This window comes from Camelina sativa, chromosome 7 (genome assembly GCF_030686135.1).
Source record: "Camelina sativa cultivar CO46 ecotype springtype chromosome 7, ASM3068613v1".
Taxonomy (NCBI): Eukaryota; Viridiplantae; Streptophyta; class Magnoliopsida; order Brassicales; family Brassicaceae; genus Camelina; species Camelina sativa.
This window is the reverse complement of record NC_141886.1, coordinates 26,318,685-26,339,540: the sequence shown is the minus strand read 5'-3', so window position 1 is coordinate 26,339,540 and position 20,856 is coordinate 26,318,685. Positions and strand designations below refer to the sequence as shown.

The 20,856-nt window shown below is 34.8% G+C and overlaps 6 protein-coding genes and 2 long non-coding RNA genes across 13 annotated transcripts; 3 read left to right on the top strand and 5 right to left on the bottom strand.

Moving 5' to 3' along the window:
* The first annotated feature begins 87 nt into the window (after positions 1-87).
* On the top strand, positions 88-1,417 carry LOC104702361 (uncharacterized). Its single transcript, XM_010418215.3, has 2 exons — positions 88-332; positions 571-1,417. The coding sequence occupies exons 1-2, from the start codon at positions 224-226 to the stop codon at positions 708-710; spliced, it is 249 nt and encodes an 82-aa protein (XP_010416517.1). The 5' UTR covers positions 88-223; the 3' UTR covers positions 711-1,417.
* Positions 1,418-1,796: 379 nt separating this feature from the next.
* Positions 1,797-2,591, top strand: LOC104702358 (uncharacterized). The gene has a single exon (XM_010418210.2). It carries the CDS (start codon positions 1,856-1,858, stop codon positions 2,324-2,326), a length of 471 nt encoding a protein of 156 aa, XP_010416512.1. The 5' UTR covers positions 1,797-1,855; the 3' UTR covers positions 2,327-2,591.
* On the bottom strand, positions 2,499-4,931 carry LOC104702360 (RNA pseudouridine synthase 2, chloroplastic). Of its 5 annotated transcripts, none has more exons than XR_015561157.1 (8): positions 4,466-4,931; positions 4,245-4,388; positions 3,929-4,159; positions 3,632-3,830; positions 3,417-3,495; positions 3,076-3,251; positions 2,881-2,983; positions 2,499-2,761 (listed from the first exon to the last, which is right to left on the bottom strand). XR_015561157.1 is itself a non-coding variant. In XM_010418214.3 (8 exons), exons 1-8 carry the CDS (start codon positions 4,814-4,816, stop codon positions 2,753-2,755), a joined length of 1,296 nt encoding a protein of 431 aa, XP_010416516.1. In that variant the 5' UTR covers positions 4,817-4,927; the 3' UTR covers positions 2,499-2,752. The 5 variants fall into 5 exon arrangements, 2 of the variants coding, with proteins under 2 accessions (XP_010416516.1, XP_087313221.1); XR_015561158.1 differs by having other exon boundaries at positions 3,076-3,254; positions 4,466-4,870; XR_015561156.1 differs by having other exon boundaries at positions 3,076-3,254; positions 3,628-3,830; positions 4,466-4,869.
* A 1,925-nt stretch (positions 4,932-6,856) lies between these two features.
* LOC104702357 (uncharacterized) lies at positions 6,857-7,842 on the bottom strand. The gene is made up of 3 exons (XR_753983.2): positions 7,792-7,842; positions 7,460-7,549; positions 6,857-7,374 (listed from the first exon to the last, which is right to left on the bottom strand). It is a non-coding gene; the product is annotated as an uncharacterized LOC104702357 (long non-coding RNA).
* Positions 7,835-8,903, bottom strand: LOC147941726 (uncharacterized). The gene is made up of 3 exons (XR_015562371.1): positions 8,745-8,903; positions 8,390-8,586; positions 7,835-7,975 (listed from the first exon to the last, which is right to left on the bottom strand). It is a non-coding gene; the product is annotated as an uncharacterized LOC147941726 (long non-coding RNA).
* A 1,660-nt stretch (positions 8,904-10,563) lies between these two features.
* LOC104702355 (calcium-dependent protein kinase 29-like) lies at positions 10,564-13,589 on the bottom strand. Its single transcript, XM_010418209.3, has 8 exons — positions 12,660-13,589; positions 12,065-12,208; positions 11,794-11,946; positions 11,576-11,688; positions 11,317-11,484; positions 11,108-11,235; positions 10,923-11,022; positions 10,564-10,842 (listed from the first exon to the last, which is right to left on the bottom strand). Exons 1-8 carry the CDS (start codon positions 13,453-13,455, stop codon positions 10,762-10,764), a joined length of 1,683 nt encoding a protein of 560 aa, XP_010416511.1. The 5' UTR covers positions 13,456-13,589; the 3' UTR covers positions 10,564-10,761.
* Positions 13,590-14,125: 536 nt separating this feature from the next.
* On the bottom strand, positions 14,126-17,276 carry LOC104702354 (V-type proton ATPase subunit B1). Its single transcript, XM_010418208.3, has 13 exons — positions 17,129-17,276; positions 16,925-16,997; positions 16,663-16,718; positions 16,478-16,576; positions 16,310-16,369; positions 16,091-16,202; positions 15,773-15,981; positions 15,375-15,503; positions 15,131-15,268; positions 14,892-15,042; positions 14,713-14,795; positions 14,568-14,615; positions 14,126-14,483 (listed from the first exon to the last, which is right to left on the bottom strand). The coding sequence occupies exons 2-13, from the start codon at positions 16,974-16,976 to the stop codon at positions 14,160-14,162; spliced, it is 1,461 nt and encodes a 486-aa protein (XP_010416510.1). The 5' UTR covers positions 16,977-16,997; positions 17,129-17,276; the 3' UTR covers positions 14,126-14,159.
* A 120-nt stretch (positions 17,277-17,396) lies between these two features.
* LOC104702353 (uncharacterized) lies at positions 17,397-19,234 on the top strand. Of its 2 annotated transcripts, none has more exons than XM_010418207.3 (4): positions 17,397-17,841; positions 18,111-18,213; positions 18,413-18,574; positions 18,868-19,234. In XM_010418207.3, exons 1-4 carry the CDS (start codon positions 17,579-17,581, stop codon positions 19,009-19,011), a joined length of 672 nt encoding a protein of 223 aa, XP_010416509.1. In that variant the 5' UTR covers positions 17,397-17,578; the 3' UTR covers positions 19,012-19,234. The 2 variants fall into 2 exon arrangements, with proteins under 2 accessions (XP_010416509.1, XP_087313222.1); XM_087457096.1 differs by having other exon boundaries at positions 17,421-17,841; positions 18,844-19,234.
* Positions 19,235-20,856: the final 1,622 nt, after the last annotated feature.

The following is a 20,856-nucleotide window of genomic DNA, read 5'->3' as shown; positions in this document are numbered from 1 at the left end:
ACTTTAACCTGTATTGCACACCGTTTCATTGATTCATCATCATGTGCTTCTCACGTGACTTCTCTTCTCCCCCATTTTTTCTTTTAACTCAGGAACGCTCTTCTCTTCTCTTGCCCTAGAGATTTTGAATTCGATTTCGATTTCAGTTTTTTTTTTTCTTTCTGAATCGAGAAATCCTTTTCTCAAGCGTGAATTCTTGTTTCAACGGGTGGGGATTAAATATATGATGGTTCAAGCCTTGGATTTGCAGAGTTTTATTCTTCGGGCTCGAGTTCTTAAGCTTTACCGACAAGCATTGAAGATAGCTCACAGAGCTCCTGTTCATGTTAGAGGTTTGTGTTTTCACTTTTTTATATATCTGAACACGATTACGTATCTCGAGATTCATCTCTGAAACTTTCAGACAAGAAATTTGCGTTCACCGTGTAGATCCGGTTTGATTACAAAATCTTGAAATTTAGGGGTTTAGTAGTTTTTTTTGAACAAAAAAGTTCATGGATTTTAATAAGCTTTGTTGATTGTTTCTTGTGTTCGTGTAATAAGTGTGTTTGTGATTTTGGATTTATACAGGGGAATTGAAACAGACGGTTAGGGAAGAGATGGAAAAGAACAGAGACTGCAACGACAAACAGAAGATTCGGTATCTGATTAGTGAAGGTTTAGAGAGAGTTAAAGGACTTGACGAGATGTTAGATATGCAAGGCCATTAAGCATTGATATGTTCTTTTTACATTCTTTTTTGTAAGCTTTTCTGCTTTTAATTGAAGGGTTGATGCAATGCATGCGTTCTTTAAGTAGAAATTCTGGTCATCTTTGTGTTGAAACTCTCTCTTGCATGCGTTCATCATTTCTATAGATTGATACTTTTAGCGAACAAACATTGTTATTCTCTTTTAATCTGTGAAATACATTGTTAGATCTCTAATTCTTTTTGAAGTTTTCTCGAACATATACACTTTTGTTTTAGTCATCTTCTGCTGCAACCCATCTATAAAGCTTCTCTTGAAAACCTTTATCGATGGGTTGCAATGGAACATCACTATAACAGAAGCGATCTCGTTGGGGAAAAACGTCAAAATAATAGGGATATAAGTGTCAACAGAGATTCAGGTGGAAGAGGATTTGATGTTGCTCGTTGAAAATAACAAATCTATAGAGATGGAAAGTATACGCAAGAGAGAGTTTAAAACCACAAAGCTGATCAGAATTTTTATTTGAAGAGTGTAGCATTGCATCACGTTTCAGTTAAGCAGAAAGTAAGAGAACGTATGGGGTTTCTCATAATTGTTCATTTGTTTTAAATCTTCTTCACTCGTTTTGTGTGTTTTCAACCGCTTCTATCTTCATCTTTAGAACAATGTATGTTGATTTTGACCTAGTAAGTATATATATCCATCTACTGTATTTAAGCTTAAAAGTTGTTTGTCAGCTTCTTCTTCTTCATCTTCTCACATCCTTTCTGAATGCACGTGACGTGACAGATTGTTTATGCCATTTTTAAGTTATTGTGTTTAAGACCGCCATCTTTCTAATTCTCATATTCGTGATGAGTCACAACGTTTGAGTTCATGCGAAGAGATAGAAAAAGGCTGCTTCCGTAGTATTAATGGAAGCTTAGTTCTACTGCTCTCTCTCTCTTCTTCCTCTGTGGAAATGGAATACAAGCCAAAACACTCCAAAGGAGGTTCAAATCAAATTGACCTAATTCGACGTCGTTTGAGGATAAATAGATAATTCTATGCGACTGAGCGTTTATATCGGGCCGTAAATGGGCCTATTCTGCATTATGAATAAGCCCATTTGCTATATCATTGTAAGAGACGAAATTTTTCAATTTTGGTGTAGAGAGAGAGAGATGATGGCTGCGAAACTTCAGAAATGGCGAAATCTGTCAGGTCGTCTAGATCTGATGGCTCGGAGCGCCGTGTCGACGAGACGTCTCCTGCACGAAGGTCCAGACACCGTGGAGGAGCTTCTCGATAGACATCTAGCGAAAAAAGAGAAAAAAGTTATCGACGACGATGAAGCCGCGTTGCTTAACAGGCAGCGTCTGACGAGCACGCGCCGGGAAGCGCTGAGTTTGTACAGAGACATATTACGAGCGACTCGGTTCTTCATGTGGATTGATTCCAGGGGAAATCTGTGGAGGGACGTGCTGAGAGAGAACGCGAGGAAGGAGTTTGAGGCGGCGCGTTTTGAGACGGATCCGGAGGTTATCACAAGGCTGCTGATCAATGGAAGCGATGCGGTTTCGTCTGCTTTGGATAAGCTTGCGGAGAAGCAGAGAGAGATGATCGAGAAAAAGCGCCGTGGTGATCAACCGTGACTTGACTTGATCAACCGTGCAGGAATGTTACAATCGAATACTAAATCCGTTGAGCTAAATTGACATGTTTATAAGGCTCTTCTACTTGATGCCTTCGGAATTATTTGCTGTAAATGGCTGCGAGAAGAAGAAGAAGCTGGGAGTTTTTTTTGGTTCTTTGTCATTTTGAGTGTTGCACGAACTTAGATTTTCATTGAAATATCATTGAAGAGTCTGTATAAATACACACCTCTACAAGCTATAAACAAGGCTTTTGATTCTACAATAACTTGTTTCAACATCTCAACGATCAATAAATTGAAATCTATAATCTCTTTTGTTTCGTCAGATATCACTAGAGACGAGTAAGATCATCATAAAGAAGATGAGTTCCCTTCTTTAGATCTCCATAATCATTGGCTGTGATGGATAACCAAAGTCGAGAGATTAGTTTACCTGCGCAAAGCAAAGAGCAAGACTTAGATGTCTCAGTATAAGTGTATAACCAAAATCTTTGTCACCAAAATAGAGTCCCAAGGAATAGGTTAGTTAGAAACTAGAGAGAATTGGGTTACGTTTTCTTTTCCGCTTCTACGAAGCAAGCCTACTATCTCTGCAAGATCTGGAGGTGGTGGACATGAGAACTTTACAATTTCCCCGGTGCATGGATGCGTAAAGCTATAAAAAAACACAGTTGAAAAAGCAGTTAGGAACTGGTTCTGCTGCTAATTTGAATCGAGAATATAAGATTGAGGTTTGAGTTATCTTACCCGAGAACTATAGCATGAAGACACGGCCTATCCAGTCTGGAAATTAGCTCTATGATCTCTTCTTGATCACTGCGGGAGACTCTTTTCTGCAGAAGAGAAAGGGCCATGCTTTTTGTTCCACCATACACTTCGTCACCCAATAGAGGAACTCCCATATACTTAGCATGAGCACGTATCTACTTCAAATCAAGATGGAAGAAATAAGACTTTTCAGACATCACAAGTTCAATTGTTCAAAGCAGCTGGAAATAGATGACTCAGGGCAGTAACATAAACAAAAAAGTAGTAGACTTTCAAAGATACTTGTGGACAGAGTTTCACACTGAACAACTTGAGAATACCTGATGGGTACGGCCTGTTTCCAGTCTCCACTCAACCAATGCAGAGCCACCTCCAGCAAATGTTTCAATTACCTTATACCTAAGAGACCATTGTTTGAACATATCAGTATCAGTTCACTACTCTCTAGAGATTTTTTCTAATCATTCTGAAGAATAGATAGATGCAGTGTTTATAGTGATTGGTGCACTAGTAAAAAACTGCTCTCATCACCTACTAGCAGCATGGCGGGCCCTTCCACCGCTTACTCCTCCAGGTATAGCAGCCATACGGATCCTATTACTCGAATCACGACCAATCGGTATCTCAATACGCCCCTGAGGTGGAGAAGGAACCCCAGTAGTAAGACTTACATATACTCTCTCAATTGTGTGTAGCTTAAACTGTTCCGCTAGATGGGCATGAGAATGTTCATCCTGCCATTACACTTATCAATAAATTCAGAAGAAGCAATCAAAGTAGTTATTCTCTAAAACAAGCCACCAAAAGAAGAAGAAGAAATAAAAACACTAACCTTGGCTACAACGAGCAAACCAGTGGTGCCTTTATCCAACCTATGAACAATACCAGGACGAACAGAAGCAGCATATGAACTAGAAGAAGTCATCTCTTCATCATCTGAATAAGCTTCATCTTCGGAATCATCTTCTTCGGGGTTTGAATAAGCAACATAAGGAAGACTACAATGGTGAAGTATGCCATTAACAAGCGTGCCAGTAGGATTCCCTGGCGCAGGATGAACAACCTAAACATATGAAAGATACTTAAAATCCTAATGACGATTTCTCTAAGTCTAATATAATCTTAGTATATAGAGAGAATTTGATTACCATGTGAGCTGGTTTGTTAACAACAAGAAGGTGTTTATCTTCATAAACTATATCTAATGGTATATCTTCAGCTTCAGCTTTCAAAGGTTGAAGCTCTGATATTGTACAATTGACCTCATCGCCAGCTTTAACATTGTGCGAAACCTGGAAGAGAGATTGAGAAGGATTAAGATATTTGAAAAAAAAAAAAAATATAGAAGAATCGAATCCGAAGTCAAAACCTTATCGATGACTCGGCCATTGACGGTAACGAGTCCCAATCGAATACTAGACTGTACACGAGCTCGGCTAACGCCAATGACACGAGAAGAGATCCACGAATCAATCCGAATCTTCCCTTGCACGGAGTCAACTGTCTCCTCGATTCTGAGACCGGCGTTGTTAACTCTGGGGATGATGCTCTCCGTAGGACTGCAGGCGACCAAATTGGGGGTTCCAGAACTTGCTCTGACGAAATTGGAAACCCTAGGTAAGAAGGAGAAGAAGAGAGAGAGAGACGAAGAAGAAGAAGGATAACGAAGGGATTTGACGGAGGTTAACGAGAAACTCGGCAGCTGAGAGATTGAGAGCATCGTCGTCACTCTCGTCAAACTTCAAAAAAATAAAAATCCGGTTTGTATCTAAAACAACTTGAAAGCCTCTAGATGCCCTAGAGGTTTTCCTACTCTTGATATGCCGCCGTCAAATAATTAAAGCTTTTAAATCCTGACTTTATTATAAATGGGCTAAAAGGGATTGGGTAAAAAAATTAAACAGCTCTTCCTTAAATATTTGTTTTTATTTAGTTAGTTGAAATTATCCAAATAATTGTAATTTTTAAAAACTATATAATTTTTTCAAAAATACCAAAAATTTTAAAAGTGTCTGTTCTAAAATGGTTAATTACATGTCGCATAGTCAATCTCTATCCAAATTCGTGAAAATTTGACTCTTGAATTTATCTATTTATATTTTTTAATTTCTTACTTTTATCATTAATTTCTGTCCGTTTTTTTTTAAATCGTTCAATTTATTAGTTCTCATTATTCGAATTATCTGTTTCAGTTTACATACTATTTCTCGTCTTAATACCATAAATAGACTGGACTTTTTCTCAAAATTTAATCATTGTTTTTTAAAGTATATGTACTTGATTAGAAAAATAAAATTACCTCAAAACACATTGAGAAAAAATATCTACTATATTCAGTCAAATAATAAACCCTTTTAGGTTGTAAATTTTTAATTGTCTAATATTAGATTTTTTCATAAACATTAGTTGGCCACACTTTTACGGTGTTTTGTCAATATTTTGATGTATATGTAGAATCCCGCAACCCGTACCGAAAATAAACATGATCATCATCTTCATCACCTCGAAAATATAATTTTTTTGCAATTGATCAATAATAATCAAGCATTATCTGTGTTTGTTGAAAATATTAAAGTAATTTTTTTACTGGGTGTTAAATCTAGTCTAGTCCAGTCCCATCCCATCATGTCCCGTCCCGATCTATCCCGTCTTGTCCCTTCTTGTATCCGATAATATAATTCGATAATATATTTGCACGACTGATTTAAAAAAATATATGTAGTAGAAGAGTTTCTATTAACAGATTTATTAATTTTAAGTTGTGAAACTTATTGATCTTGTATCCGCACATATGTGCAGGATTATATTACTATTTATAGATATATTTCTTTGGTATAACATTTATAATAGAAAATATATTTGTTTGTATTCATTAAGTTTATGAATGTTTTAAAGCAACAATCCAATAAATAAGCAATATAATCCAAGAAGGTACAAAACAATAAACAACAAAATAGTTTATTTCAAAATTTTAGTCTATTCATTAAGTTCTTAAATTGATTTTGGGTTTATAATTTTTAATTGTATAAGGATATTCATTAATACCTGTATTTGTCCTTATACACCACGGGACAAATTTATGTTTACATTTTGTGCCAATGTAAATTTGTTATACTCAAGTAGTACTGGTTTTTGTTTAAGTTTGTTGTTTACTTATACAGATTGCATAATACGTATCTCTCGTCAGAAATACTATTATGTGGTTTAAGTAGATAGGATTATGTTATTTATGTATATTTTTGAAATAATATATACAGATGTGCGAAAAACAAATTTCCAATATGATTATTTTTTTAGTTTAAAACATGCGTATAATTTATTGATAGTGTAACGATTACTTAACAAAATAATTTATCCTTCTCCTTGTCATGGGGTCTAAACGATTGGGTTACATGTAGGCTATTAAATAATAGTTCAGTATTGTCTGGCTTGTTGTTTTGTTTGGCTTATTTTGTATCCTTAACGTTTAAAATTATAATAAAATAAATACGAAAGAAAAAATGGAGAAAGACAAACACATTTCAAGATGGTCTTATTAGCTTAGTTTTTGAAGGAGAGAAGGATTACAACTGTGATTGTTTCTCATAGTATCAAGCAGATTTAGAAAGTTGCTGATGTCGTTTGCCTTGTTCTCGACGGTGAGATTGTTGAAGTTCTTAAACCGAGTGAGCTTTCACACGTTAAGCATCCAATGACTCGAAAGTTTCTTCAACTCAGTTCTTGAGACCAATTTCTCATTGTCCTTCAAGTCATTTGCTACTTTTTCCTTGAATGTGCTAATAATCTCTTTTGAGAGAAGAAAAGTTCTGTCTGAATGTAACAACAACTTGTAAGGTTTTTGTCTTTTTATCTTTTGTTTAGTAAATGAAATCACATATATATCTCTATGAACAGCAAACCTATAAAAGAATTGAGATGAAATGGACTTAAAAAACTTGATTCGGTGAGATCTGCATCAACTGAGCTTAACAGGAACAACAACAGAAACTTTAGGTGAAGAAGGATCAAGTTGGATGATCTCCTTTCTTCCTTCTCCTCCATTCTCAGCTCTCTCTTTAAACGTTTTTGTCACTGCACCAAACGCGTTTGAAAACCATGAAGCTCCACTTGACACATAAGGGTTTGCCATTAAAGCTGTTCTTGCGCTAATTGCAGTCTCTTCAGCAGCTGCTAAAGCAGATTTGGTTATCTCCCTCACTTGATAACGCTCGTCGCTATCTCAACTTCTCATTCACCACAGTTGTTTGTTCCTATGTTTAGCTTCTTGCTTTGACCCATCTAATCGTCAAGCGAGGCAATGGTTGCTAAACTCACTAAAGAGATTCACATCACTAATTGAATTTCATCATGAACAGAAACTCACCGTTGATTCCAATCTTAATCTCCTTAATTTGAAACTCTCATATGAAGTAATATCTTCTTTTACATCTCTCTCTTTCCTCAGCTGAAAAACCTTGCAACATTCAAATTAAAAGACACTTGATAAAGTCTTATTGCAGATTCTATGGCTACTAAATGATAATGCTAAAATCCAGATTTCATACAAACAAAGAAAAATAGAAATAACCAAAACATAAAGACTTTTACGGGGAAATTCATAATAATCAAACAGTATCAATCAGACGGGGAGGATAAGATTTAACAATCGTTTGTAATCGAAGCTTGGGAGAGAGATAAGGTTTAACAATCGTTTACCTGGGCCACTTTGATGGAGTAATGGGTAGCACCTAAAAAACCAAACCAAATCAAAAATAGGACTTGAGCACAATACCCAACATCTCAGTCATATTTGTTCTTTTTTCTTTGGTGTCTCAGCCAAACACTTCATAGATGAAGAATCACCCAGTGTCTCACATAAGGAGACCACCAAATCTGCCACCTGAAAATTTAAGAAAGCTAAAGGATCTTAAAGATCAATATAATGTCTCCAGAAAGTCCAGACACTATGAAATCCAATTATAACGAAAGAAACACAAACATATAAGACCCATCAAGAAGAAACAGCAAAGACAATAAGTTCTACAAAAAAAGATTAAGACTTTTGACTAAAAAGCACAAGGTGAAAAGTTATAAAGTTCGTTCACCCGTTGCAATCACCGTTTCACTATTTGATTCCCAGAACCTGGCAAATCTCAATCAGAGCCAAAACTAAAAAAAAAAAATCACTTTTTCTCACCCAAATAAATCTAATATTCTCGCAAAACTCGGAACACAAGCATGAAATTGTTTAGATCGAAGCATATGAAATCTCAAAGATCTAAAAATTCGGAAAATTTCAAAATTTGAGACATACCCATGATAAGCATAGCGTGGGGAAGCGCGCCGAGCAGGGGAAGGAACAAACCACCGACAGTTCCAAGGCCAAGGATCTCGAGAAGAAGCTCACTTCCGGCAGAGAGATACGTAGCAGCAGTGAACATGAGAAACGTATATTTTCAGAATCAGAAACACATTCACTGCAACTATGATTATTCCATTTTAGCTCAATTCCTAACACAATTAAGCAAACATTGACAAAATCCAAAACCAAAAAATTCAATCAGAATTACTCATCCATAATACAAACAGATCTCGCAAAACAGATCTTACATATCTATTAGTGAACGAAAGAAAAAATAAGCAATTAGAATACAAAAAACAGATCTTACATATTGTCGAGAGAGACAAATCTCAATGTACTGCAGCAATCCAGAATATAAAAACAGATCTTACATATCTCTTTTGTCTTTGGTAAAGAGAGAGAGAGAGAGAGGCGAGAGAGAAAAAGAAGATTCGAGTAAGGGTTTTGTTTTTTTTTTTGTTTTAATATTGACAGAGTAATGAGTGGTGAGGATTAAAAGAATCTCAAAATATACGGTCAGGATTTAAAAAAAAACATAAAGAATGAACGACTGAGATTAAAACATATAACTGGGTCACATTACCGGTTATTACGACCCGCGTGTTTATCCATTTAGGGGTTAATGCGTGTTGTATCCTTCCGCGGAAATAATTTAATGGTCATAATTCCAATGACATTTGATTGCAATTTCTTACAAAACTAAAATTATTTTGTTAAAATGTTTTTCGATTAATAGTAGGGATTAGCTAGATCTATGGCAGTTTTTCAGGTAAAGTAATAATAATAACAGGCTCACTCATATCATTTTTTACTGTGGTGGAAGTATAGAATTAACTAAAAATTTTACATTAGACAAAATAGAATAAGTGGCAAAATGATTTGAGTTTACCCAAAAATACTCATAGGAGAACCAGGCCAAAGTTCCTCATCGGCCCATCGCCCCTAAAAAGGTGCATACGTCTAGCGACAAAAAAATGTAGAGTCTATGTGCATATAAAACATAGTGAGTTAAAAACATGTTTTTGACTTTTGTAAATTTAACTAAAGTTGAGCTAAAATGCATTAACTTTATCTCATTCATTAATTTCCCAAAAATCATTTCATTTCAAATGGTTCCAAAAGGGCATTTTCATTTAACACTCCATAACATGAATATATTTGAGGATGCATTATATATTAGATTTGTTTTCACGTCAACTAATATAACACATGACCCATCACAAACTTGTAAATGATTAAATTATGAAAACGTTATGCACAAAGTGGAATATGGTAGATCATTCTTTTAATAAGATGAATTACCGAAAACCTCTTTCCATTACATAATTTTGTTATTATACCAGTGTATTCATTAAATAAACTAGAGATGCTAAAAAAATTGCATGACATATGTAGATTATGATACAACATAATTCAATTTTGGCCAACGTTATTGTCATTGAATTAGCCAATCTTTACAAAAGAGAAAATAAAAACAACAATCAATTTTTCATGATCTTTTAAACTAATAATATTGGAATGTATATGTGTAAGTGCATACATGTAATGTATATAGTTTACTTGAGTGAAATATATAAATATATTTTTTGAAATCAGAACAATTTGAAACAACAAAAGAAATATTTTAACTTTTGTGTTAATTTTTGGATAAATATGTGATCTAGCTTAATAAAATTGCCGCATATGAAATCTATCCAAGTAAACTTTCCCCCCTACATATTATACCCTGAATATAATCTCTTTGTAAACAACTTACAAGTGAGCTTCCAAAATTTTCATAAACATGCTTGACTCATTTTTAAAAAACATTATTACTAAACAAAACTATTATCTAAATAACCAAAATTCCTTGGCAAAAAAAAAAAAAAAATAGAATTCTGCTATATTTTTTAACATCTTTAAACAATTATTATTATTATTTTTTTTTTTGGTAGCATCTGCCGAGGTCATGGGGCTGAGAAAGGTGGACAATTTTATTTTTATTATTATAAAAAGTAGAAATTGTGTCCATAAATTAAGAATGGTACTGTAGAGTTTCAATTATAATGTACTTTGTAACGTGACATATATTTGAGGCAAAAATAAGGTTTTACGTACGATCAAAATACAAAACAAAACGAGTCATCTTAAACGAAACTTGATTTTTTTTTTTTTAAATATTCACGCAGGTTCATATGATTCATTTTGTATAACATACCAAGAAAGAAAAGCATAGGAATGCATTAATTCGCATCTCAATCGACAATCGGGTTTATTATCGTCTTCACTTTATTTATATAGTAGAAGCAAAGCATCCGTCATTGTAGACGTGTAGTTGAATATATTCATCTGAGCAGCTTGGGATCTGAATCTGTAGTTCCTTTCCTCATCATCGCCACAAATTCCTCGTAGTTTATCCTCCCATCCTATATATCAATCACAATCATCATCATCCATCATCATTAGACCGAAACAAAAAAGAATCAGAAGTAAATGTTTTCCTTACGTTGTCGGTATCAACATCATCGATAACTTCATCTATGGTCGCATCATCACCCATACCATATTGTGTCATGGAATGTTTAAGCTCATCCCTTGTGATGAATCTGATTTTACAAACGGAATAACGTGTTAGTTGTGTTTATTTAGGTGAATTAGAAGGAGACGTGTATAAGAATTAAGAATACAAACCCGCTTCTGTCCTTGTCGAAGAATTTGAATGCTTCTATCAAATTCTCTTCTTTCTCCAATCTATGGCGATGCATTGTTGCTGTTATAAACTCAATGTAATCAATCGTCCCACTTCTGTCCACATCAGCCTATATATCAACATAAACCATTTCAAAAGTTTTGCATGGTTTGATAATTAAACAATTGGATTTGTTTGTTTTTTTTCTTACAGCTTCCATGAGTTGTTTGATTTCAGATTCCGTAAGCTTAGATCCAAGACGATGTAACCCGCTCCTTAGTTCATCAAAAGTGATGGTTCCACTACTATCTGTATCCATGTTCTTAAACATTTGCTTTAATCCCTTTATCTCTTCTTCTGATAAGTTTTCCGCTATCACCTAATTAAAAAAAACATAAGAATTTCAAAATTTATGTTATTTTTAGACCGTTCTTGAAATAATCTTGGAGAGAAATACTCGTATACTTTACCTTCAAGGCAAGTTTCTTGAGCTTGTTCATTGCGCGGAACTGCTTCATCCTAATGAGAACAGCGCTATCGATAGGTTTATCTGATATTTTGCTGTCTGTCATCCATGGATGCTCTGTTTTTTTTTCCAATAAAACAAAAAACCGCAACAAAAGATCGGTTAGTTAGGGACTTAGGAGGTAGGGTATGTTACAGATGTAGATGCATTGCAAAAACATACCAAGTGCTTCAGCTGCTGTTATCCTTTTATTAGGATCTATTGTCAACATTTTTCTAATCAAATCTTTAGCGCTTTCCGATATAGTAGGCCAAGGAGAAGTCTCAAGATCCAGTTTCCCTTCCAAAACCGCCGCAAATATGGTCTTTTCGGTCTCTAAACAAGCAACATTAAAATAGTACCGATATTTTCAACAATTTCATGTCTCATATAAAATTCTTTAAACTGACCAGTATGTGACAATAAATTTTGGATTGAAATTATTTTAGCATACCTCCCCAAAATGGAGGAACACCACTAAGAAGGATGTAAAGCATGACACCGGCGCTCCATACATCGATCTCTTTCCCGTAGTTTCGATGTAGAACTTCAGGTGCAACGTAGTATGCACTCCCAACTATATCTCTATACACTTTGCCTACACAAAATTTGTCATATGTAAGGATTTCTATATGTAAAACCAAATAAGTTTAGCCTAATATTCATTCAAACAGATTCAATCCTCCTAGCCCTTCGGTCTCAAAAGTCTTTGGTGTGAATTAATATATTTTTTGTTGTCATTTTTTAAAGTCTTGTGGAAAACATCTGTTGACTTGGGTTGACTCAAGTCGTTTTCGAAGTTGACTTGGTGTCACACTAGATTAACCCCACACGGAGATACAATGTCGTTATCTTTTTTCTTGATTCTACCACAAGTTTAAACATAATGGTTTATCTCCTAAACACACTCAATTACTCAATGTAAAAGCAAAGACAAATCTTTCAAAAACAAGAAACTTAATTTTGGTTCTAACGTTAGAAAAGAAACAGTAGTCGTAATTTAAGTAATCAAGAAGTCAAGAAGAGATGAATTTAACGTTACGTTTTACCTTCTTCGATGAAAACAGAGAGTCCAAAATCAGTTGCCTTGATCTGAGAATCATGTTCGTTACTAACAAGCAAGAAATTCTCAGGCTTTAGGTCTCTGTGAGCAACGCCCATGAAATGACAAACGTGAACAACGTTAACGATCTGTCTGAAGATATTAGCAGCTTCTTTCTCAGAGTAACTCCCTTTCTTGATGATACGATCAAAGAGCTCTCCTCCAGAACAGAGCTCCATGACGACATGAAGATTCTCTTTGTCTTCATACGCGCCTCGAAACTCGACGATGTTTGGCTGACCCGTGAGGTGTTGCAAGATCATGACCTCACGTCTCACGTCTTCGATGTCTTTGCGACGTATGAGTTTACGTTTTGAGATGGATTTGCAAGCGTATTCTCTGCCATTGGATTTGTCAGTGCATCGGTAGGTGATTCCGAATTGGCCACGGCCGAGTTCTTTGTGGAGGTCGTAGAGAGCTGAGAGATCGATCATTGGTCGGTTTAGGATTGGACCGATTTGAGAACCGGAGGAGGAGGAAGGATGATGAGGAGGAGGAGGAGCCGGTTTGGGTTTGGGCTGAGGAGTGGAGGTGAAGTTACTGGTTTGGCCTTGAGAAACGGTTGGGTTAGGGAGAGGTTGGTAGTGATGACGAGGGCTAGAATCGGAAGAAGAAGAGATTGGGATCTCATGGGTTTGAGATTTGGAGAAGCAAAACCCCATAATGTTTTTTCTAAAGAAATGTTTTGTTCGAATGTTTTTGTTTCTCTGGTTTTTGGTCGCTTTATTTGGGTTTTTAAGCATGTGAGCAAAGTAGATCGGTCTTGTTCCGTGATTTTTATTAGACTTTTTTTGTTTTTGTTTTTAGAAATAAAAGGAGAATACACAAAAACGAAAATTTAAAAGAGACGAAAATAATGTTGCACTGATTTGGGTTTGTGGGGGTGCCTTGCTTTTGCGTTTAGAGAAGGTTAGGGTATCATTTTTCTTCATTGTGGCCCCTTGGAGAGGGTCTCTTTTAGGTTCCCTTCACCTTTTGGTAAATACAACACAGACATACAGTAGTAGTAGTACATAATTACCAAACCTCACGAATAATTAAGTTTTTTTTAAGATGATTATATGAATTATGTAGATTGCGTTAGAAAAAAGGACAAATTAAGTTTGGTTCAACAATCTCATTGATTCCTTTACTTCGGTCATTCGGTGGTTTTCCTTGTCATCATGGTTTCTTTCCACAGCATGTAAACATTATAATCAGGGTTTTTTGGCTAACCAAAGTACAAAAATTAAGAAGGTATTGTCAATACGACATCGTTTGATCGATATTTATTCACTTTGGAACATATTACAGAACCAAAAAATCACAAATATTGGAGATAACAAAATACATATAGCTCTCATTTTTTTTGTTTCTCTATATAAACATCAAACAAATACATCACAAAATTCACAGTTTTCACCTGGAAAAGAGTTTTCGATAGGAGATAGAGCTTCCATTACCTGATTTAACTGGTTGCGTCTCGACTGTAGAATTGGTCAAGTGTCTTAGCAGGGATACGATGAAGAAGCTCGCGTGGGAAGATACGGAGCAATGTCCAAGCTAAGTCCAGCGACTGGAAGATGTTTCGTGTGTCATAAGCTCCTTGCATCACAAACTTCCTCTCAAACTTATCCAAAAACTCTAGATAAAGCAGGTCCTCTGAAGAAAGTGCTTCTTCTCCAACAACAGCTTTCATCGCTTGAACATCTTTACCAATTGCATAATTAGCATACAGTTGGTTCGACACATCTGAATGGTCTTTGCGAGTCATGCCTTCGCCAATAGCACTCTAACAGAATGAGGAATGATACGTTAATAAAGATCTATAGAGAAACTGCGATCGGTATTAATCATAATGGAGTTGGATTCTAACCTTCATTAAACGAGAAAGAGATGGAAGCACATTGATGGGTGGATATATCTGTTTGTTAGGGAAGAAACAAAGATGGAATTTGATTCAGAGCTCATTCATAATATAAGTGAAATCGGTAAGATCAGGGTCTCGCAAGGATTATTACCTGTCTGTTGTGAAGTTGCCTATCGATATATATTTGACCCTCAGTAATGTAGCCAGTAAGATCGGGAGTTGGATGCGTGATATCTGATAATTTTTTTTTTAAAAACAACAAAGAGTGTAAGTGTTGAGGTCTCCTAAGAAACAAAAAAGAAATCAGGGGACTGAGATATGATTATTTACCGTCATTGGGCATAGTGAGGATTGGGATTTGGGTGATGGAACCTTTTCTTCCTTCGATACGCCCAGCACGTTCATAAATAGTTGCAAGATCAGTGTACATATAACCAGGATATCCACGTCTTCCAGGAACTTCTTCTCGGGCAGCAGAAACCTACAGTTTCTCAAGCCTGTTATCAAATTTGAAATAAAAAAAAGTTATGGAATAAAAGAACTACTTCAGTATGAAATTTTCAGTTTACCTCACGAAGGGCATCAGCATAGGAACTCATATCGGTCAATATAACAAGGACGTGTTTCCCACATTCATAAGCCAGATATTCAGCTGTTGTGAGGGCAATTCGAGGAGTGATGATTCTCTCAATGGTTGGGTCATTGGCCTGTAGGAATAATGGAAGGTCAATTCAGTTTAAAGGTAAGAAATATTACACCAAAAAACAGCAAGATATGATAATAATTCTTAGAAGTCACAACTAGTAAATATACCAGGTTCAGGAAAAGAGTAACTCTCTCCATTGATCCATTTTCTTCAAAATCTCGCTTGAAGAACTGAGCTGTCTCCATGTTCACACCCATAGCTGCAAACACAATTGCAAAATTGTCCTCTCCATGATCCTAGAAAACCAAAAGAGGGGGACGAATCATGGATCTTATGAGAGACAAACAACGTCGAAGAAGAATGTCTACAAACAAGGATATTCAACTCTTTTTTTTTATAACAGAAACAGAGTTTCCTTTTAAAGCAAAGAGCATATTGAAGGCCTTTTAGATATACCACAAAGTAATCAACACACTTCTAGAAAAAAAAATTCAATTTAAACAAGTGCGTTAGCGAATTCTTCTGATTGTAATATATTTGTGGTGATACTGGTTACAAGGATTACCTCAAGTAGATCAACAGTTTTTTCCAAACGCTTGACAAGACCAGCCTGACGACAAATCTGAGCAGCAATTTCATTATGTGGAAGACCAGCAGCAGAGAAAAGAGGAATCTTCTGTCCACGAGCAATGGAATTCATGACATCAATGGTCGAAATCCCTGTCTGTATCATCTCTTCTGGATAGGTTCTTTCACTGGGGTTGATTGAACTTCCTATCAATATAACAGACAGACACATTTAAGAAAAAAAAACAAAAACACATAGACAGGATATTGCTTCAGAGATCTCAATGGACCAAAAAATTTCCTCCTGAATATTTACCTGAGATATCAAGGTATGCCTCTGGCAAAATAGGAGGGCCATTATCAATTGGTTTACCAGAACCGTTAAATATGCGGCCAAGCATGTCCAATGATACAGGTGTTTTCAAAACCTGAAACACACAAAGTTAATAAACAGGGAGCAAACACATCAACCAACCAATCGTTACAAAAGAAGAGGCAAAACACTGGAAGAAAGAATGCTTTAGTGGAAAGTTACCTCTCCAGTGAATTGCACAGTGGTAAACTTGTTGTCAATTCCAGATGTCCCTTCAAAAACCTGAAACCCTTAGCTGAGTAAGTCAATGTGGAAAATGACTTATTCATTACACATTCAGATTCACATATCTTAGTTTGAAACCGCAATGGACAAAAAAATATCTTAAACCTGGACAACAGCTTTCTCGCCATCGACTTCCAAAACCTGACCACGTCTTGTAGATCCATCTCCTAAGCGGATATTAACAATTTCCTGGTACTTTGGACCCTGGTACAAGCAAAGTTTCAGTCAGTTAAGTTTCTCTCCCTCACAAAGTAAAATGAATCAAAATTCAAAAGTTATGTTCTTCTTACTTTCACTTTGTCAAGAATAACCAATGGTCCTGCAACACCAGAAACAGTTCTGTACTCTGCAATTCAAAGATCCATGATCAGTCTTATCTATATATATATATATATATATATATATATATACACTAGATAAAAATAGTTAACAACATCAACGACACGAAAACGACTTGAGAACATCGAAAACAAACGAGATTTTGGATAAGTAAGTTCTGAATAAAACAAGATCAAACTGCAAACAAATCCATATATCGATGGGGTGACTTACCCATGCCGATCTCCAAAGTCCCTTCTTCCACGTCGATATCATTCGTCCCCATTTTCACAGATCAAGCCGCTCCCTGGTTACAAAAATCAAATGGAAAATTTCGATCCAATTATCATACAAACTCAGATGGAGCGGTGAAAGAGAACAACTTAAGAGACGCAATCGAATTGCGCAAGGATGATCTGAATCATCAGAAACACGTACCTGGAACGATCCGATTCAAGCCGAGAGAGAGAGAGAGAGAGTTATGGTTTATGAGTTTCTCTGTGACTACTAATCAAGTTCCTTCTTCTCTGTGAACGTGGTTAGACCATATCTCTCAATATCTTAATTATTTTATGGGTCCCGGATCGTAATTTATGTTTTATATGTTTTTGTAGAAAAAGTCTTTTATTTACTCTTATTTACATTTATAGACCAAACTCTGTAAATTACAAAAACAGCCCGTTATTATTAACTTACGTTTATGCCACGCCAGCTAAAATAAAATCAACGGTTGGAGATGAAAGAGAGTTGTGTCTCGGCGTCTCGCTTAGCTTCCGAGCAATCGTAGCCGTTGCTTACACTCACCGTCACTCTCTCTGGTTCCTTTTATTTTTAATAATAAAATCTCCGGCGATCACGGGAAGAGAGAAAGAGTGTGATCGAGGGAATATGACGACGATTCGAACGGGTTTGGTGTTCCTTGTCGTCGTCTTCATCATCGGAACGCGTGTAGAAGCGCAACTAGTGCCGCCGGTGAGGCAAGATGGTTTCGTTTACCCACCGGGTCATCGGTTTGACCCGAATACTATACTGATTGAGGCGTTTTTTGACCCGGTTTGTCCGGATAGTAGAGACTCTTGGCCGCCTCTGAAGCAAGCTCTTCATCACTATGGATCTCGCGTTGCTCTTCTCCTCCATCTCCTTCCTTTACCGTCAGTTCTCTAGTTTCTCTTTTTTTTTTGCCTTCAATTTGTGTTTCTGAGCTTCAAATTGAGATTTTTCTGAGCTTAGTTATAATTTCAATTTTGTTCTCCATGCAATTTAAGTACCTTCATTACTGTATCGATTGATTCTAAGTTTCTAACTATCATAACGACAAATAGCTTATGAAAGGTTTGGACTTTAAAATATGTTTCGCTCTCTGTTTTATGAATTGTTCTTGTAATGAATCTTGGCTTTTTTTTGTTTTTGGAATTTGCAGCTACCATGACAATGCATATGTAACCTCTCGGGCTTTACACATTGTGAATACTAAAAACGCCAATGCTACGTTCTGTTTGCTGGAAGGGTTCTTCAAGCATCAGGTTTGTTCAATGTTTGATAGTAAAAACTTGTTTTGCAGGTCTGGGAAACAAAAGAGTGATCTTAATCTTCTTGTAGTCTTTTAGAAAGCTGAAACTTAGCTCTCTATGAATCTCTCTGCTGATGGTTATATTGTTTGAATCTAAGAATTGATATGTGATGTTTGTATGGATCACTGAAACTGTTTTTTTTTTTTGACAGACAATGTTCTACAATGCGCAAACACAGCTCCTGTCAAGACCTGAAGTTGTGGAGAAAATAGTCCAGCTCGGAACAGGGACGTTGGGAAACTCATATCAATCGGTCCTCAAATCCGGCTTCAGCGACAAAAAATCTGATCGTGCAACCAGGGTTTCCTTCAAGGTAATTCTTTCAGCTTCCTTCTTTGACACCTTTCACTGGTTTTGGGAACTAAAATTATTTATAGACAGAGACAAGGTGACTGGCTGCTTAGTCCTCATCTTATATGTTGCCGTCCCTTCAATATCCCACACAAAACAAAACAAAAATGAATCTAGTCAGGGCAGTAGAAGAATACTGAGTTCTAATGACTTAAATCTTGACCTGAAATCGAAAATACTCCATGGCTACTCTCACTGTGTTACCTGAACAAGAATTTAGTTCATATTTAGGTTTTGTGGCGTTATGTATTGCAGTATAGTGCTTCGAGAGGGGTTTATGGGACACCAACCTTCTACGTTAACGGGTTCGTACTGTCTGATACTGCTTACCCCTCAAATTTCGGAGGATGGAAAAAGATCATTGATCCTCTGGTTCAACCACATGAGGCAGATATATAAGATAAACCTCGTTTCCTACCTTTGAAGATCTTAAGTGCCTTTTGCTTATCTGTACTGTAATGTATATGACTTGTTCTAAATGTGTATGTTGTTGTTCATTGTAAATTTGTAATTAAGGAAAGTGATCCATATAAAAGCTGGACAGCCCGGTTGTTTTAAACATAAATTGTAATGACAAAGGTGAATTTTATCTATATACTAAGCAAAAAGAGCTGTTTACAAATTTTGGACGTTTTTAACTTCAAGTGATTTTTTAAATCGTGAGAAGCATCAATCTTCATAACATCATTAACACTATATTAATTTACATGTTAATATAAAAGCATTTTAATCACATGTAGAATCCCTACATATTAAAAGAAAAGCACTCTCTCCAAAAAGTTGATGTGTTGATGCCAAAGAGCTCAAGACACATTTAGCAAAAAAAAACCCTTAAATTTTCTACTTAATTACATTAACATGCCATTATATTTTTAAAAAAAAAACAATTAACTGAATAATAATTAGATATGTCATTAATTCTCACACAAATTTAAATATCACATATTAAAACTAATTAAATAATTACATACTATTTTAAGTCAAAATTTCACTAAAATTTACTTACAAATATACAAGTCAAAGTTATATTATTTTTAAGAAAATATTGATTTCTTAAAATCAATATAAGTAAAATATTCTAAAAAGGCTATAAAAATATATAAAGTTAATAAAAATAAAGAACATATAACTTATTAAACATATAACTTATTAACAAAATCATATAAAAATGTTATTTTTATGTTAGTATTATTACCATAATAATTTAAATAACAAGCTTTCAATAGTTATTATGATTGATTATAAAAAGAAATACATTACCTCTGAATTATCTCCGACTTATTAAAGGAAACTTAATTCCCAATAAATATAGATTTATAGATATTCATAAATAAATATAAAAATGACAATAAATGAGGGGATATCATGATGTGTAATTATTTATATATATCTAAGTATGTAAACTAATTAATCTCAACATTTAGTGTGATTATTCATTAAAAAATAGAAATATTGATAACGGAATAGGAATATACTTTTTATTGTACATTAATCTATGTGCTATTAAAAAGGAATGTGACAATAACCTTATCATTATAAATAAACTCAGTACCAAAAAAATCATAATATATTTAATATGAGTGATTATTAAATTATGAAAAATTGTTATAGTTATTCAATCAACCATAAATATAAAAATTTGATTTTTAATGCACAAAAAAAAAATATATTTCCATAAATTGTAACATTTTATAAATATTTTCTTTACCACGTTCACATAATTCACGGTGTAATGTATTCTTACACGAATACGTTGATTTTGAAATTTCATTAATTTTTTCATAATGATTTTGTGGTAATAATCCGTTATTTATAGAAAATATTAACAAACCGACTAACTCAAAAGATTTAAATAGTCTAATTACAAATATTAAATCAATAAATTAGATTATCTACAAAAAAATTAGTTTAGAATCCGATTGTTACTAACATATAATAGAATTAATTAATTAAACTACCGAGTAATTTAGTATATGTTGTTATGGTTACATAAGAAACATGCAAAATTGTTATGATTACAAAATAAAACATAAGAGATATGAATTTGATTTTTAAACCACACAAAAGACATGTTGCAATAAATAGTAACATTTTATCATATTTTCTCTTATACATTTGAAGATTTCACCGGTGAAACGTATTTTTTACACGAAAAAACGCAGTTTTAAATAAATAAATAAAAAACTTTATTTACATATTATATTTAACACAAACAAATATTGGTTCTCGAATAATAATTTTCCT